The sequence below is a fragment of the Sphaeramia orbicularis genome, chromosome 10 (genome assembly GCF_902148855.1).
Source record: "Sphaeramia orbicularis chromosome 10, fSphaOr1.1, whole genome shotgun sequence".
Lineage (NCBI taxonomy): Eukaryota > Metazoa > Chordata > Actinopteri > Kurtiformes > Apogonidae > Sphaeramia > Sphaeramia orbicularis.
The window spans coordinates 18,363,598-18,378,944 of record NC_043966.1 but is presented as its reverse complement, the minus strand read 5'-3'; the positions used below and the strand labels follow the sequence as shown (position 1 = coordinate 18,378,944).

The 15,347-nt window shown below is 35.6% G+C and overlaps 2 protein-coding genes across 2 annotated transcripts; both read right to left on the bottom strand.

Annotated features, from left to right (window-relative positions):
- Nucleotides 1–2,620: 2,620 nt before the first annotated feature.
- Nucleotides 2,621–5,617, bottom strand: LOC115426573 (uncharacterized). Its single transcript, XM_030144670.1, has 6 exons — nt 5,566–5,617; nt 5,104–5,436; nt 4,501–4,857; nt 4,066–4,191; nt 3,901–3,956; nt 2,621–3,823 (listed from the first exon to the last, which is right to left on the bottom strand). Exons 1-6 carry the CDS (start codon nt 5,606–5,608, stop codon nt 3,680–3,682), a joined length of 1,059 nt encoding a protein of 352 aa, XP_030000530.1. The 5' UTR covers nt 5,609–5,617; the 3' UTR covers nt 2,621–3,679.
- Nucleotides 5,618–11,395: 5,778 nt separating this feature from the next.
- Nucleotides 11,396–13,507, bottom strand: LOC115426574 (uncharacterized). Its single transcript, XM_030144671.1, has 6 exons — nt 13,456–13,507; nt 13,000–13,326; nt 12,401–12,757; nt 11,968–12,093; nt 11,800–11,855; nt 11,396–11,722 (listed from the first exon to the last, which is right to left on the bottom strand). Exons 1-6 carry the CDS (start codon nt 13,496–13,498, stop codon nt 11,579–11,581), a joined length of 1,053 nt encoding a protein of 350 aa, XP_030000531.1. The 5' UTR covers nt 13,499–13,507; the 3' UTR covers nt 11,396–11,578.
- Between the last annotated feature and the right edge of the window lie 1,840 nt (nt 13,508–15,347).

Sequence of the window (15,347 nt, the reverse complement as noted above, 5' to 3'; positions counted from 1 at the left end):
CGTGAGAGGGGCTCGGGGGTCGGGGGGGGGGGGCACGCCGTCGGTTCCATTCCGAGGTCGTTCACGACAACAGGTCCCGCTCGCGATCGCAAGGTCGCGTCCACGTCCAGGCCCAAGCGGCGCACAGCCGAGGCAAATTTCCGGGACCGCTAGATGGCGCTATGAATCGGATTCAATATCACTGTGTCATTTTGTTCGAGGCAGGAACAACATCAACCAGGTCAAGTTTGGTGCTGATCGGACAAAAAATGACCAAGTTACCGTGCAGGACCACTAGGTGGCAGTGCTCAGGCAGATTCAGACTTATTTATTTCAGGGAAGTACTAACATACACCAGGTCAAGTCTGGTGGAGATCGGACCAAAAATGAGAGAGTTACCATGTGTGACCACTAGGTGGCAGCATCAGTCTAATTTAGTATCATTTCATTTAAGGCTGAACTAGCATCAACCAGGTCAAGTTTGGTGGAGATCGGATAAAAAATGACAGAGTTGCCATAGGGGACCACTAGGTGGCAGTATCAGTCTAATTTAGTATCATTTCATTCAATGCTTGACTAACATCAACCAGGTCAAATTTGGTGCTTATTGGACCAAAAATGACAGAGTTACCGTGCAGGACCACTAGGTGGCAGCATCAGTCTAATTTAGTCTCATTTCATTCAGTCAGTATTTACAGCTGCCCCCCCCCCCGTCTTAAATTCTACCTCTACCCCTGCACCAATGGAATGTGACTCCAATGACCCTTAATGACCTGTCGTTGCCACGGTGACGTTCAGGCTGTTAGGGGGAGTGTGCTTGGAGTGTGCTCAGACTGCAGAGAGAAAGGCAGAAAGAGCTCTGGAATAGGTCCCAAACATCTGCTCATTACGGAAAAACCGTCAAAGATAGGTGAAAACTAAAATGATCATGACTGGCACGAAGAGCTCATGAACACACAGATGTGTTTTTCTTCCTTGTACTGTGAGAAATGTGTGAGTTACAGCAGTGGAAAAACAGTCAACTTATCAGGAAAACCACAATCTGTTTGTGTTGATTTGAATAGGGGAAGAGGAGGGGGAAGCCTTCATTCTACTGCCTGCCATTTCACCGTAGAAAGAGCTAGGTCTTCAAACTTAGGTTCATATGAAGCCCAGGAAGTGTGACTACATTTTTGGAAAGAATCATTTGCCTCCTATGTATCGTTTGGCCGGGAGGACGAGTTATCCACCAAATTTTGAGGTGATTTTCAGCCGTTCTCACACTCTAATGAGATTGGTATGCCAGGAATGCGCACTCTGTTTTGGTGTTTTCTGACAAATCTGACCCTTTTCTAAGACCCATCTATCAAAAACCGTAAACCTCATCCTCAAACAAGGTACATTTGTGCGGAGACGACAAAAATGCCTGCGTTTTAAAGTTTAAATGAAGTCTGTAGGTCAAAGTATGCCGAAGCAGTAGCAGTCAGAAAAAAGTGTTTTTTTGTGGCCGATTTTTTCCTCTCCCCATTCATTTCTATGGGACTTTTTATGCATGTTTTTTTTGCCCATAACTGTGAAAAATTAATGAATCTCCACCTTGAGTCATAGCACACGATTCCCGATGAAACCGCACATTTTGACGTATTAATTGAAGGGCTACTCCCAGCGGATTAGGCTGAATTAATCGGCGAAATCTTGTCCGGAAGATGGAGAATAATAAGTTTAAACGCACGGTACAACAATAGGTGCTCTGGGCCTGTGGCCCCGAGCCCCTAACAAGGACGACGACGAGGAGACTTCAGGAGAAAAAGAACAGCCTTCATCTACAGGAATGTACTGGTAAACTAGCGTTAGCTAATTCTGTGTGTTCATATGCTTGTAGTTGGTAACTATTAATCCTGTTTAGGTGATTGATAATGTAGATAGACACCTCTGTACTACTTGTACAACCAGTATGTCTGTTTTGGTCATAAAAACCACAGTGACCATATGTAAATTAGCTTTGTGTTGATGCTAATAATGCTAATTAGCTACGTAGTGTTAGCCTTCATTCCCTCACTCCAAACCTAACCAACAACAATGAACACTTGCAGTATTTTAGTTACATTAATGTATCTGTAATATTATGTTTGTGAGGTATTTAGCCTGTTTTGAAAGCAATTCAGTATGTTGTACAAACATTTTAAAGCTTATTAGTATAAACATATCATAATTGCCTGTTATAAATATAGTATCTGTTCAAGGTGCTGGGCGAAAACTTCACAAACAGATCAGTGAACTCACAATATTATTACTGAATCAAGTGTTCATGGTTATTTAGTTATATTTTTTATTCTAAGCAGCCTACAGTTAATGTGAGGTAATTTTTAATATTTGATAGTAGAAATTCTACACACTGCCCCATTGAACAGTATGTTCTTCATGAATCCTGACATTCTAAGTTAAATAATACGACTTTTTCTCTCTGTTTGATAATTCTGACATTATTATAAATTACAAAGTTATTTAAAAATTATTTATAACCCAGAATTACAATAATGAAAAAATGATCACTGAGGTCATAGGTTGGATTTACAAAACATTCTGATTTTATTTCACATATTTTTAAGGAACATTATAGTTTAGCATAATTCATGACATTCTACAGACAACCAAAGGCACAATGAAGGTGAAAATGGGAAAACTCTTAATAAAAACTGCAAACACCACACAATTTACTTTACATGGATGGTTCATAGATGTCAGAAATTTATTTATAACATGCTAAATTACATTTGGTATTGTTAAGTATTGTTAATATTATTGTAAGTATTGTTGAGTATTGTTAAAAACAGGATACTGATGATGATAATGTCTGAATTCCATGGTTTGTTGATTTCGTAGGACTGATCATTAGGGAGAGCACAGTTCTCATAATAGACACAGCTGGAAATTTATTATGAATTAATTTTTAAATATACTTTATTTTGTCAAACTATTGATTTCACAAGTAAGCTGCTGTGTGATAAGGAATGTAATGAGCAGCAAAGTGGTCGTTATTGTGAAATAAAATCCTTCATCGGGATTCAGTACTTGTCAGGGTTTATTCTACACATCTTGCTGTACATTAACCCTCACATTATATAGTTGTAAACAGATGTAAGGAAGATTTTAACTGGTTAATTTGCTAGAGGTTATAATTAAAGATGTATTATTACAACACTTGTAGTCCAATACTTCTTAATGTAATCATGCATCAGTTTCACTTATATTTTACCAAAAGAGATATGTGTTTTGAGAAATTAATGGATATAGCCTAAATTATGTAATCATGAATATGTTATCAAACAAATTATTTGCTGTTTTAATACTGCTCATAGATTTTAATAGGATAAATCAAATCATCAAATAAAGTTTTATTTATATTACATCGAATCATGACAGAAAGTGACAGTAATGACATTTTACATTTAGAGCTGATGATAACCACAAGTATGAAGAAATATTTACACTTGAAAAGCTGACATGACTTTGTCAAGTTTTGGTCATAACCTTGTGATTACCTTTAAAAAACACTGAAATTACAGAAATGAAGCAGAATAAAAATGGCCCAGACAAAGTGTAACACTTTTAAGAAACAAGATCATCCAATATGTGACATGATGCTGTCGCTGCTGATAACCTCCCACACACGACATCATGTAGGCATTATCATGATTATTAGTTAATTGTTCGTTATTAACTAGTTGCAGTTGTTCTTAGCCTTTACCCTGACGTCAGCATAGACACTTTGATCTCCAGCCATACTTTCACTTTTCCTCATGCGCTTGTCACCTCGACTCTTGACAAACATTGGTGCAGCATAAACCAATGACTCTTCATTTCCCTATAAAAAATACAACACATTATAGATTGAGAATGAACACTATACACAACACTAGTGAAAATGTGATAGCTGATTACCTGAATTTGTTGATCACCGGTGGTAGCTTCACGGTTTGTTGACAGGGCAAACGTGACTAAATGTCAATGAATAAAATCAGAATATGAGCTTGTAGAAGGGTTAACAAAACATTAAAACACATTGCAAATTAACTTGACAAATAAATAATAGATGACGTTTATTACCTTTGTTTTTCTTCATGATGTAAATGAGGAAAGCTATTACAGTCAGACTCACAGCTAACGCAGCACTCAACAAATATAGAGCTGTGTGGACTTCCTGACACTTCGCAAGTGAGTCCATGTCACCTCCTGAAACAGTAATAAAATTAAAAACTGTTATATTAACTATTGACATCACAGTGGTTCTGTCTTGATATTTACTGGTTATATTTACGCATCTTGTAACTATGGTTATTACTGTGTGTATTTTGTAGCATGTCCTGCTCACTACATCTTGCTTTCCTTATATGTTTTATTTTTATTCCTTTTACTATTAATATAGTTCCTGCTTTTGATGCTGTGATATTGTAAATGTCCTTGTTGTGGGACTAATAGACAATTGTATCAAGTTAGTATAATTTAACACACAAATACATCAGTTTCAATGACAAACATTACCTTTAACGTGTACTTTTGTTCCATTTCCTAAAAATATGTCTCCACATGCAGCCACAGCACAGTAATAAGTCCCAGAATCAGAGGAGCTGATGATCTTATTCAAGCCGTAGGTACAGTTCTTTAAAGAGTGCGTCTCAGATCTCATCTCACATTCTTCACTGCGGTTTCCATGAGAGTAAAAGATAGTGGGATGAGATTTATCTGATCCAGTTCTGAACCAGTACACACTGGGATCTCCTGGACATGTTTTCTTCTCAAAGTTGTAGAAAACTGAACACTGGAGTGTTTTAGAGTCTCCTGGATGAAGTGGATCAGATACAGGGTCTTGAATGATGGCAGTGATATGTGATTCTGGTTCTGGAAATGTCAAATGAAAAAGTTTACCCACTCACAAATCAACAGTTCGCAGTTCTGTCAAATGCAAAAACTGAAAATACCATTGTTTTTACTCATATATGGAAAAACAGGTAGATATCAGCAGTTAAACACAAAAAATGGATAAGAGAAAAAAAATAATAAAATATAAAGTATGCAAAATTATAGCCTAATGCTGGATATGAAAATGTGAACATATTTGTAATAGTCATTTAGTATTTTATTTACCTTTGACGTATAAGAAGGTAGTTTGCAAAAATGTTGTGTTCAGGTCTGCATGTTGTTCGCAGTAGTACAGAGCAGTATCTGTACGAGTTGTTCTTTTAATACTGAGGACAAATGTTCCAGGTTCCTTTTTAGTTGTTATGCGCGGCAATGTAGTAACTGAGGCAGAATTAAAGGTAAAAGTCGCTCCTAAAACTTCAGGAAAGTTTCCAGCAACAACCCTGACCCAAACCAAGAGTCCTGAGCTGGACAGTGAAGACTGGTGGGTACAAGTTAGAGTCACATCCTCTCCAACATGAGCGGTCTTTGTCACAACATTTCGATATTCTGTGCACCCTGGAAAACAGATGAAATGAAAACCAAGTCAAATAAACAGTGATTGCAAAAGAAAATATATTTTCAGCAAATAAAGTCGAAGAAAATGACACAAACTAAAGTATGACAGAAGTGAAAGTGCATACTTACACCCAAGAGTGAACACAAGAACTATGCAAAATATGGTCAGCATTTTCCTTGATAATGCACAGCGACTAATTCACACCAGACTGATCGTAACATAATTTTATATAAAGGGAGGAGACAATGAAATGGGTGGAACCATATGAAAACAATGTGATTGGTCTCTGTTCATGTTTGTGTTTAAAAAAAAAAAAAAAAAAGAGTGGAAATGGTCTTAACCAGATCTTTCCATCCCTCGTACATTAGTAGTTGGGCGTCAACACTGTGGTGCAAACACATGATTTAACACCTAAGATGGTATGGCAAGATTTCTGATTTAAGAATAGTATCAAAGGATCTAGAAATAAAGAACAGGAAGGAAAGATGTTGATTTCTTTTATGATTCTCCTCAGCTGATGATCTTTACTTATGTTCCAAACTTTGTCTGACTATTCTGCTGTAAAATGATCCATTGAATTGGTTTCTATGGACAGTTGAAACAAGTTTGTCAGGTTTATCTTAATAAAAAGCGATAATTGTCATGAATAAATTAACATTTTGGAGTTATACCTAAAGATTTTTTTGGTTTTATTTTTAATTGATATTCCTTCAGCTAAGTTTAAAGTTTAAAGCTGCATATGACTTTCATCACCAATTTTTCATCAAATCTGTAAAACCCCAGTCATAGCCTAAGTATCATGAATCCGTAAGTCTTTCCATGATTACGCACCGGAATCTCTTCCTTCACGGTGAACAGTTTCGAAGTGTACTCCACCATAAACACTGTGTGTGTTTACAAACAGAGCCGGTAGGTCACTCAGGCATTTTCGGGAGTTTGTCACAACATGCTTTGTGGGAAGCGGAGCTCCACGCAGCTGCAGTAGCAAGAGGCAATGAAGCCATTTCCGTGTTTGTTGCCGCTGCGGCCAGAATGCAGCTGCGTGGAGCTCCGCTTGAAATGAAAGTCCAATGCAGCTTTAATAATCTGTTTAGTTACAGAGTAGTAACATTAGTGATATATTCCTTATGACAGTTGAAGCTGAGATATTCTTCACCACCAAGGCATAAAAAAACAGATAAAGTGGAAACTGTCAGATTTCACACAAATCAATAGTGACTCAGTTAAACAAATCACTAGTTTTATGGCATAAAATGTATTTCTAATTCAACTAAAAAATACAGCTTATAGAGGGAAACTTAACGAGATGAGTCTGCTGATGCCTCGTGGCTTTCGCATGTCTACTTTCATATGAGATCCTTTTGATGTATTTATAGAAATCATGGTGGTCAAATGCAGAAAGAACCGCACTCTGTGCCTGCTGTAGATGTTGCAAAGGTTTTACACTTTATTTCCATACACTGGTGCATATAGTGATGTGAGACCAAACAGAAGAACATGGTCAGGTTTTAATATATTTTCAGACATGCAGCCCCCAACACACATAACTGGTAGTAACTGGTAGTCACTTTTTTTTTGCCTTGACAATATTAATAAGGAAGTCTGTAATAATCACACTTTTAACCAGATAAGTAAACTATGAAGATGACCCCAATTCAGCAGCTGAAACATGAGTGAAGAGCGTAAAGACTTCATTCCTGCTTTGTTTGTGTCATTTTCAGTAGTATTTTCCAATTCAATCCAAACCAGCTTTATATATGAAGCTCATTTAAAAACAACCATGTTTTCCTTAGTGTTGTACATAGTATGAATACTGGAAAAAGAAATATATAGTAATAAATAAGCACAAATTCAATATCCAGTTGACTAGATGAGGAGTAGTTCCCTACAGTCATCTTTCGTCTCAATGCTCCCATCCTGTGGTACAAATGAGAGTCTAATAATTAATTTAACCTAAATAATTTAATACAAACTTTAAACTTTGTATCCACAGGTTGAACCTGTTGACAACATCATATCCTTCCTTTTAAGAGTAAATCATAAAACATATCCCAACAGTAAAGTTTAAAATATTAGGAGCAACTGCACTGTTTCTTACCTTTTCTTCCTTTTCTTTTGGGCGTACTACCACTAGGTGGCACATTTTCTGAAACAATGACTGAGCACCAGCAGGTATAAACTTGTACAATCAGGTAAACTGCCTCATGTAGATGGTTGGGTGGACAGTTGTTGCATCTTTGCACTGAGCATCATTTTTAATATTGTAGTAATATTTGTAAAACACTGTGTGTACATGTGTCATAGTAAACACTGTACATGCTTTAGGAGCTTTCTGTTTGGGATATAATGTGCTCAGCTATGATGCTTATATCCATGATAAACACAATATCTAAGTGGTTGGGGGTAGCAGTAGTGGAACTACAGACCTGCAGCAGAGGCAAAGGTTACAGAGCATCCAGATGATTCATTCTGAACCTGTTAGATTCATTCAAGCTGTTACATGCATTAGTCAGCTGTTGCATCAGTAAAGCACCACTGATACCATCAGCAGACCAAGAGTCTACAAATAAAATTAACTCCCGTTGGCTAATAACAGGGTAAAGATTAGTTTTTAGATTTTTGAGATAGAAACATTTTATTTGAGAATATTATAGGGACTGCTGAGAAGTGTCATACTTTCTCATTGATCGGAACCCCTTGACCTAAACCACAGTGAAGAACTTGTGCAGCTCTTCTCTTTTTGCACATCTAACCACCTTCATCCTGTTGACGTCCAATGAACACAGCTGTGGTCAAAGACTGACAACTGGCTAGCCACATTTGATGCCGATCAGCTATCTAATGCATCACCAAAACATAAATATCTGTTTCAATAAAGCAGTTCAGTCGTAGAACTGTCTCCATTTATGAACCTCATCTCTGTTATTGTCCTGGAGTGAAGGATCTGTTTAACAAGGCTAGTAAAGCAGGAAAGTGCACAGGATGTGAAAAATGGAAATACAAAATCAGTCACCACACTTGAAGTCACTGTGTGTTCCAGGTATCATAACCTACGACATGTGACCTGTAGCGATATAAACATGGAGGGAGACTGAATGTTATGCATCATTAATGTCAAATGCCTTTGTTTTTCTACTGGGTTTTGTTGATGGTTTTGTCACATTCAGACCAGTCAGGATGTTCACATGCTTTTCTGCTAATAACCACAGCATGCAATAAGGTGGGCTTAATGCAAACCATTACCTTAACCCTTTAAATGCCATTTTGAACATGCGATGCCACTCATTTTATTTATTTATTTATTTAAACTGAAAGTATGATATATTTTCCCAGTAACACACAGTGGAGGAATGTGGCATTGTTTTATTTCAGTCTTGGACATGAACCATTACCTTAACCCTTTAAATGCCATTTTAAATATGCAATGTTATGTGTTTTTACTAAAAACAAGACAAATAAAAACACAAAATATGAAATATTTTCCTTATGATACACAGTGGAGGAATGTGGCATTATTTCAGAGGCTTAGACATGTCAGAAATTACTGACATTAACTTCATTGCATTAGTAATTTTTATGTTTCAGTGCAAGTCAATGAGGTATTGCAAACAAAAACTACTAATTCAATTAAATCAGTGTTACTGCTAATATTTGACTAATTTTTATGTCCAAGACTGATATAAAACAATTCCACTTCCCTCCACTGTAAGTTATATGGAAAATACCTCATGTTTTGTCTTTTTACCTCTGCCAAGGAGGTAATGTTTTTGCCGGTGTTGGTTTGTCTGTCTGTCTGTCTGTCTGTCTGTCTGTGTGCAAGATAACTCAAAAAGTTATGGACGGATTTGGATGAAAATTTCAGGAAATGTTGATACTGGCACAAGGAACAAATGATTAAATTTTAGTGGTGATCAGGGGTGGGGGGGCCATGGGGGCCCACTGGATCTGCCTTGGCGGAGGTCTGCGCTCTCTTTTCTAGAAAAGCACTCGAAGAGCGCAGACCTCCACCAAGGCAAATCAGTTGCTTATTAGCATAAACATATGATCATAATTGCCTGTTATAGGTATAGTATCTGTTCAAGCTGCTGCGTGGAAAACTTCACAAACAGATCAGTAAACTCACAATATTATTACTAGATGAAGTAATGTTTATTTAGTTTTTGTCCTAAGCACTCTGCGGATAATGTGAGGTAATTTTTAACATTTGATAGAAATTCTACACACTGCCCCATTGAACAGTCCGTTCTTCATGAAGCTTCACATTCTAAGTTAAATAATACGACTTTTTCTCTCTGTTTGATAATTCTGACATTATTATAAATTACAAAGTTTTTTTTTTTAATTTATACCCCAGAATTACTATAATGCAAGAATGATCACTGAGGTCATAGGTTGGATTTACAAAACATTCTGATTTTATTTCACATATTTTTTAAGGAACAACATTATATTTTAGCATAATTCATGACATTCTATAGACAACCAAAGGCACAGTGAAGGTGAAAATGGGAAAACTCATAATAAAAACTGCAAACACCACACAATTTACTTTACATGCTGTTCATAGATGTCAGAAAGATATTTGTAGCATGCTAAATTATATTTGGTAGTAAGTATTGTTGTACTATTCAAAGTATTATTGTAAGTATTGTTGAGTATTGTTAAAAACAGGATACTGATGATGATAATGTCAGAATTTCATGGTTTGTTAATTTTGTAGCACTGATCATACATATATATATATATATATATATATATATATATATATATATATATATATATATATATATATATATATATATATATACACACATACATACATACAGGGTTGGGAAGCAAAATTTACAATATTTTGAGGCAGGGATTGAAAGACAGTGTATGACCAATTAGTTTATTGAAAGTCATGAGAATTTATTTGCCACAAGAAAAGTGACATAATAGAAAATGTTTTTATTCTATGTGTCCTCCTTCTTTCTCAATAACTGCCTTCACACGCTTCCTGAAACTTGCGCAAGTGTTCCTCAAATATTCGGGTGACAACTTCTCCCATTCTTCTTTAATAGTATCTTCCAGACTTTCTTGTAATAGTTTTGCTCATAGTCATTCTCTTCTTTCCATTATAAACAGTCTATATGGACACCCAACTATTTTTGAAATCTCCTTTGGTGTGACGAGTGCATTCAGCAAATCACACACTCTTTGACGTTTGCTTTCCTGATTACTCATATGGGCACAAGTTTCTGAAAAGGTATGGATAATAGTGTTAGGTATGATTATGACATCAATATATGTTTGGTTTCAAAACAATTGACGTAGTGCCTGCTGAGAAAAAAACAACTAAATGTTCATTGTAAATTTTGCTTCCCCACCCTGTTTGTTTATTTATTTATTTATTTATTTATTTAGTCAAATTATTGATTTCACGAGTAAGCTGCTGTGTGATAAGGAATGTAATGAGCAGCAAAGTGGTCGTTATTGTGAAATAAAATCCTTCATGGGGATTCAGTACTTGTCAGGGTTTATTCTACACATCTTGCTGTACATTAACCCTCACATTATATAGTTGTAAACAGATATAAGTAAGATTTTGACTAGTTAATTTGCAAGACGTATTGTATTACAACACATGTAGTTCAACACTTGTTAATGTATTCATGCATCAGTTTCACTTATGTTTAACCATAAGAGATATGTTTTTTTGAGAAATTAATGGATATAGCCCAAATTATATAATCATGAATACGTTATCAAAGTATTTGCTGTTTTAATACTGCTCATAGGTTTTAATAGGATAAATCAAATCATTAAATAACATTTTATTTATATTATGTCAAATCATGACAGAAAATTATCTAATGACATTTTACATTTAGAGCTGATGATAATCACAAGTATGAAGAAATATATACACTTTAAAAGCTGACATGACTTTGTCAAGTTTTGGTCATAACCTTGTGATTACCTTTAAAAATAATAGAAATTACAGAAATGAAGCAGAATAAAAATGGCCCAGGCAAAGTGTAACACTTTTAAGAAACAAGATTATCCAATATGTGACATGATGCTGTCGCTGCTGATAACCTCCCACACACACCATCATGTAGGCGTTATCATGATTATTGGTTAATTGTTCATTATTAACTAGTTGCAGTTGTTCTTAGCCTTTACCCTGACGTCAGCATAGACACTTTGATCTCCAGTCGTACTTTCACTTTTCCTCATGCGCTTGTCATTTCGACTCTTGATAAACTTTGGTGCAGCATAAACCAATGACTCTTCATTTCCCTATAAAAAATACAACACATTATAGATTGAGAATGAACACTATACACAACACTAGTGAAAATGTGATAGCTGATTACCTGAATTTGTTGATCACCGGTGGAAGCTTCATGGATTGTTGACAGGGCAAACGTGACTAAACATTAACAAGGAATAAAATCAGAATATGAGCTTGTAGAAGGGTTAACAAAACATTAAAACACATTGCAAAATAACTTGACAAATAAATAATAGATGACATTTATTACCTTTGTTTTTCTTCATGATGTAAATAAGGAAGGCTATTACAGTCAGACTCACAGCTAACGCAGCACTCAACAAATATAGAGCTGTGTGGACTTCATGACACTTCGCAAGTGAGTCCATGTCACCTCCTGAAACAGTAATAAAATTAAAAACTTATATTAAATGTTGACATCACAGTAGTTCTGTCTTTATATTTACTTGTTATATTTACGCATCTTGTAACTATGGTTATTACTGTGTGTATTTTGTAGCATGTCCTGCTTACTACATCTTGCTTTCCTTATATGTTTTATTTTTATTCCGTTTACTTTCAATATGGTTCCTGCTTTTGATGCTGTGATATTGTAAATGTCCTCTTTGTGGGACTAATAGACAATTGTTTCAAGTTAGTATAATTTAACACACAAGTACATCACTTTCAATGACAAACATTACCTTTAACGTGTACTTTTGTTCCATTTCCTAAAAATATGTCTCCACATGCAGCCACAGCACAGTAATAAGTCCCAGAATCAGAGGAGCTGATGCTCTTATTCAAGCCGTAGGTACAGTTCTTTAAAGAGTGCGTCTCAGATCTCATCTCACATTTTTCACTGCGATTTCCATGAGTGTAAAAGATAGTGGGATGAGATTTATCTGATCCAGTTCTGAACCAGTATACACTGGGATCTCCTGGGCATGTTTTCTTCTTGAGGTTGTATAAAACTGAACACTGGAGTATTTCAGAGTCTCCTGGATGAAGTGGATCAGATACAGGGTCTTGAATGATGGCAGTGATATGTGATTCTGGTTCTGGAAATATAAAATGGAAAGCTTTACTCACTCACAAATCAACATTTCGCAATTATGTCATTATACAAAAACTGAAAATACCATTGTTTTTACTCATATATGAAAACAGGGAGATATCAGCAGTTAAACACAAAAAAGTGGATAATTTCACATGTTAAAGAAATAAAAAACATGTATAATATAAAGCTGGGTATGAAAATGTGAACATATTTGTAATAGTCTTTTAGTTTAGTTTTATTTACCTTTGACGTATAAGAAGGTAGTTTGCAAAAATGTTGTTTTCAGGTGTAAATGTTGTTCGCAGTAGTACAGAGCAGTGTCTGTGAGAGTTGTTCTTTTAATACTGAGGACGAATGTTCCAGTTTCTGGTTTAGTTGTTATGCGCGGCGTTGTATTAACTGAGACAGAATCAAGGGTATAAGTCGCTCCTAAAGCTTCAGGAAAGTTTCCAGCAACAACCCTGACCCAAAACAAGTATCCTGAAACTGAAGACTGGCGGGGACAAATTAGAGTCACATCCTCTCCAACATGAACGGTCTTTGTCACAACATTTCGATATTCTGTGCACCCTGGAAAACAGATGAAATGAAAACCAAGTCAAATAAACAGTGATTACAAAAGAAAATATATTTTCACCAAATAAAGTCGAAGAAAATGACATAAACTAAAGTATGACAGAAGTGAAAGTGCATACTTACACCCAAGAGTGAACACAAGAACTATGCAAAATATGGTCAGCATTTTCCTTGATAATGCACAGCGACTAATTCACACCGGACTGATCGTAACATAATTTTATATAAAGGGAGGAGACAATGAAATGGGTGGAACCATATAAAAACAATGTGATTGGTCTCTATTCATGTTTGTTTTAAAAAAAAAAAAACAGTGGAAACGGTCTTAACCAAATCTTTCCATCCCTCATACATTAGTAGTTGGGTGTCGACACTGTGGTGCAAACACATGATTTAACACCTAAGACGGTACGGCAAGATTTGTTATTTAAGAATAGTATCAAAGGAACTAGAAATAAAGAACAGGAAAGAAAGATGTTGATTTCTGTTATGATTCTCCTCAACTGAAGATCTTTACTAATGTTCCAAACTTTGTCTGACCTTTCTGCTGTAAAATGACCCATTGAATTGGTTTCTATGGACAGTCGAAACAAGTTTGTCAGGTTTATCTTAATAAAAAGCGATAATATTCATGAATAAATTAACATTTTGGAGTTGTACCGAAAGTTTTTTTTGGTTTGATTTTTAATTGATATTCCTTCACTTAAGCTAATTTAATAATCTGTTCAGTAACAGCATAGTGATATTAGTGATATATTCCTTATGACAGTTGAAGTTGAGATATTCTTCACCACCGAGGCATAAAAAAACAGATGAAGTGGAAACTGCATGTGTCCATTTGTGTATTTAGTCTAAACACAATAAAACATAAAAAAGTCAGATTTCACACAAATGAATAGTGACTCAATTAAGCAAATCACTAGTTTTATGGCATAAAATGTAATTCTAATTCAACTAAAAATTGCAGTATATAGAGGGAAAGTTAATATGTGATGAGCCTGCTGATGCCTCGTGGCTTTGCATGTCTACTTTCATATGAGATCTTTTTGATGTATTTATAGAAATCATGTTGGTCAGATGCAGAAAGAACCACACTCTGTAACTGCTGTAGGTGTTGCAGAGGTTTTACACTTTATTTCCATACACTGGTGCATATAGTGATGTGAGACAAGACAGAAAAACATGGTCAGGTTTTAATATATTTTCAGACTTGCAGCCCCCAACACACATAACTGGTAGTAGTCAAACACACAAAATAGTCGACAAAACTATTTAATGAATGCATTTATCTTACACTGCTGCAAGCAATCCAGTACATTGTACAGTAGTTCTCAACAATAAGCAACACAGAAAGAGTTTTATGAAAATAAATGGCAACATAACACGACAAAACTGAATGTTTTCCAGTTCTTCTGTATTAAAATCTGTTACTTGTTGACTGTAGGAAGAACATGCATTTATTTGAAGGACATCTGAACTGTAACTTGAATAATTAGTAATTATCATATCAATAATTATCAGGTTTTATTGATCACTTAGTGGTCATGTTAAATGTGTCTAAAAATGTGAACCTTTGCAACAGTCAAAGTTTGTTGGGTTTTTTTTTTTTTGGTCTTGACAATATTAATGAGGAAGGCTGTAACAATCACACTGTTAGCCAAATAAGTACAGTATGAAGAGCAGCTGAAATATTAGAGAAGAGAGCAAAGACTTCATCACTTAAGGTCTGATGAGGTCTCATGGATGAGACACAGTGGTGACACCAAACTACTCATGTATGCGACATGGAAAGATTTGGCCAAGGTTTATTTTCAGAGATCAAATAGTTTGGTTTTTGTTCTTGAAAAAAACATTTAGTCTCTCTGCGCCAATCGCTCACTGTGAAACACATGACCACAGTTTAAAGGAGTGATATTTTGCCTTTTTAAATGGAATTATGCGTTCTAAAACATTTCCCTGTGGTCTACATAAACTGTAAATGCTCTGCTTGGGTCTGAATTCTTCATTAATTCAAC

Excerpts from the sequence above, each read along its gene's own strand:
- LOC115426574 (XM_030144671.1), bottom strand. The coding sequence starts at position 13,498 with ATGCTGACCATATTTTGCATAGTTCTTGTGTTCACTCTTGGGT. Across the intron at positions 12,758-12,999 it reads TACCTTCTTATACGTCAAAG|AACCAGAATCACATATCACT; the intron begins GTAAATAAAACT and ends TTATATTTCCAG. Across the intron at positions 11,856-11,967 it reads CATCATGAAGAAAAACAAAG|TCACGTTTGCCCTGTCAACA; the intron begins GTAATAAATGTC and ends GTTAATGTTTAG.
- LOC115426573 (XM_030144670.1), bottom strand. The coding sequence starts at position 5,608 with ATGCTGACCATATTTTGCATAGTTCTTGTGTTCACTCTTGGGT. Across the intron at positions 5,437-5,565 it reads TCTTGTGTTCACTCTTGGGT|GGTGCACAGAATATCGAAAT; the intron begins GTAAGTATGCAC and ends TCTGTTTTCCAG. Across the intron at positions 3,824-3,900 it reads CCGGTGATCAACAAATTCAG|GGAAATGAAGAGTCATTGGT; the intron begins GTAATCAGCTAT and ends TATTTTTTATAG.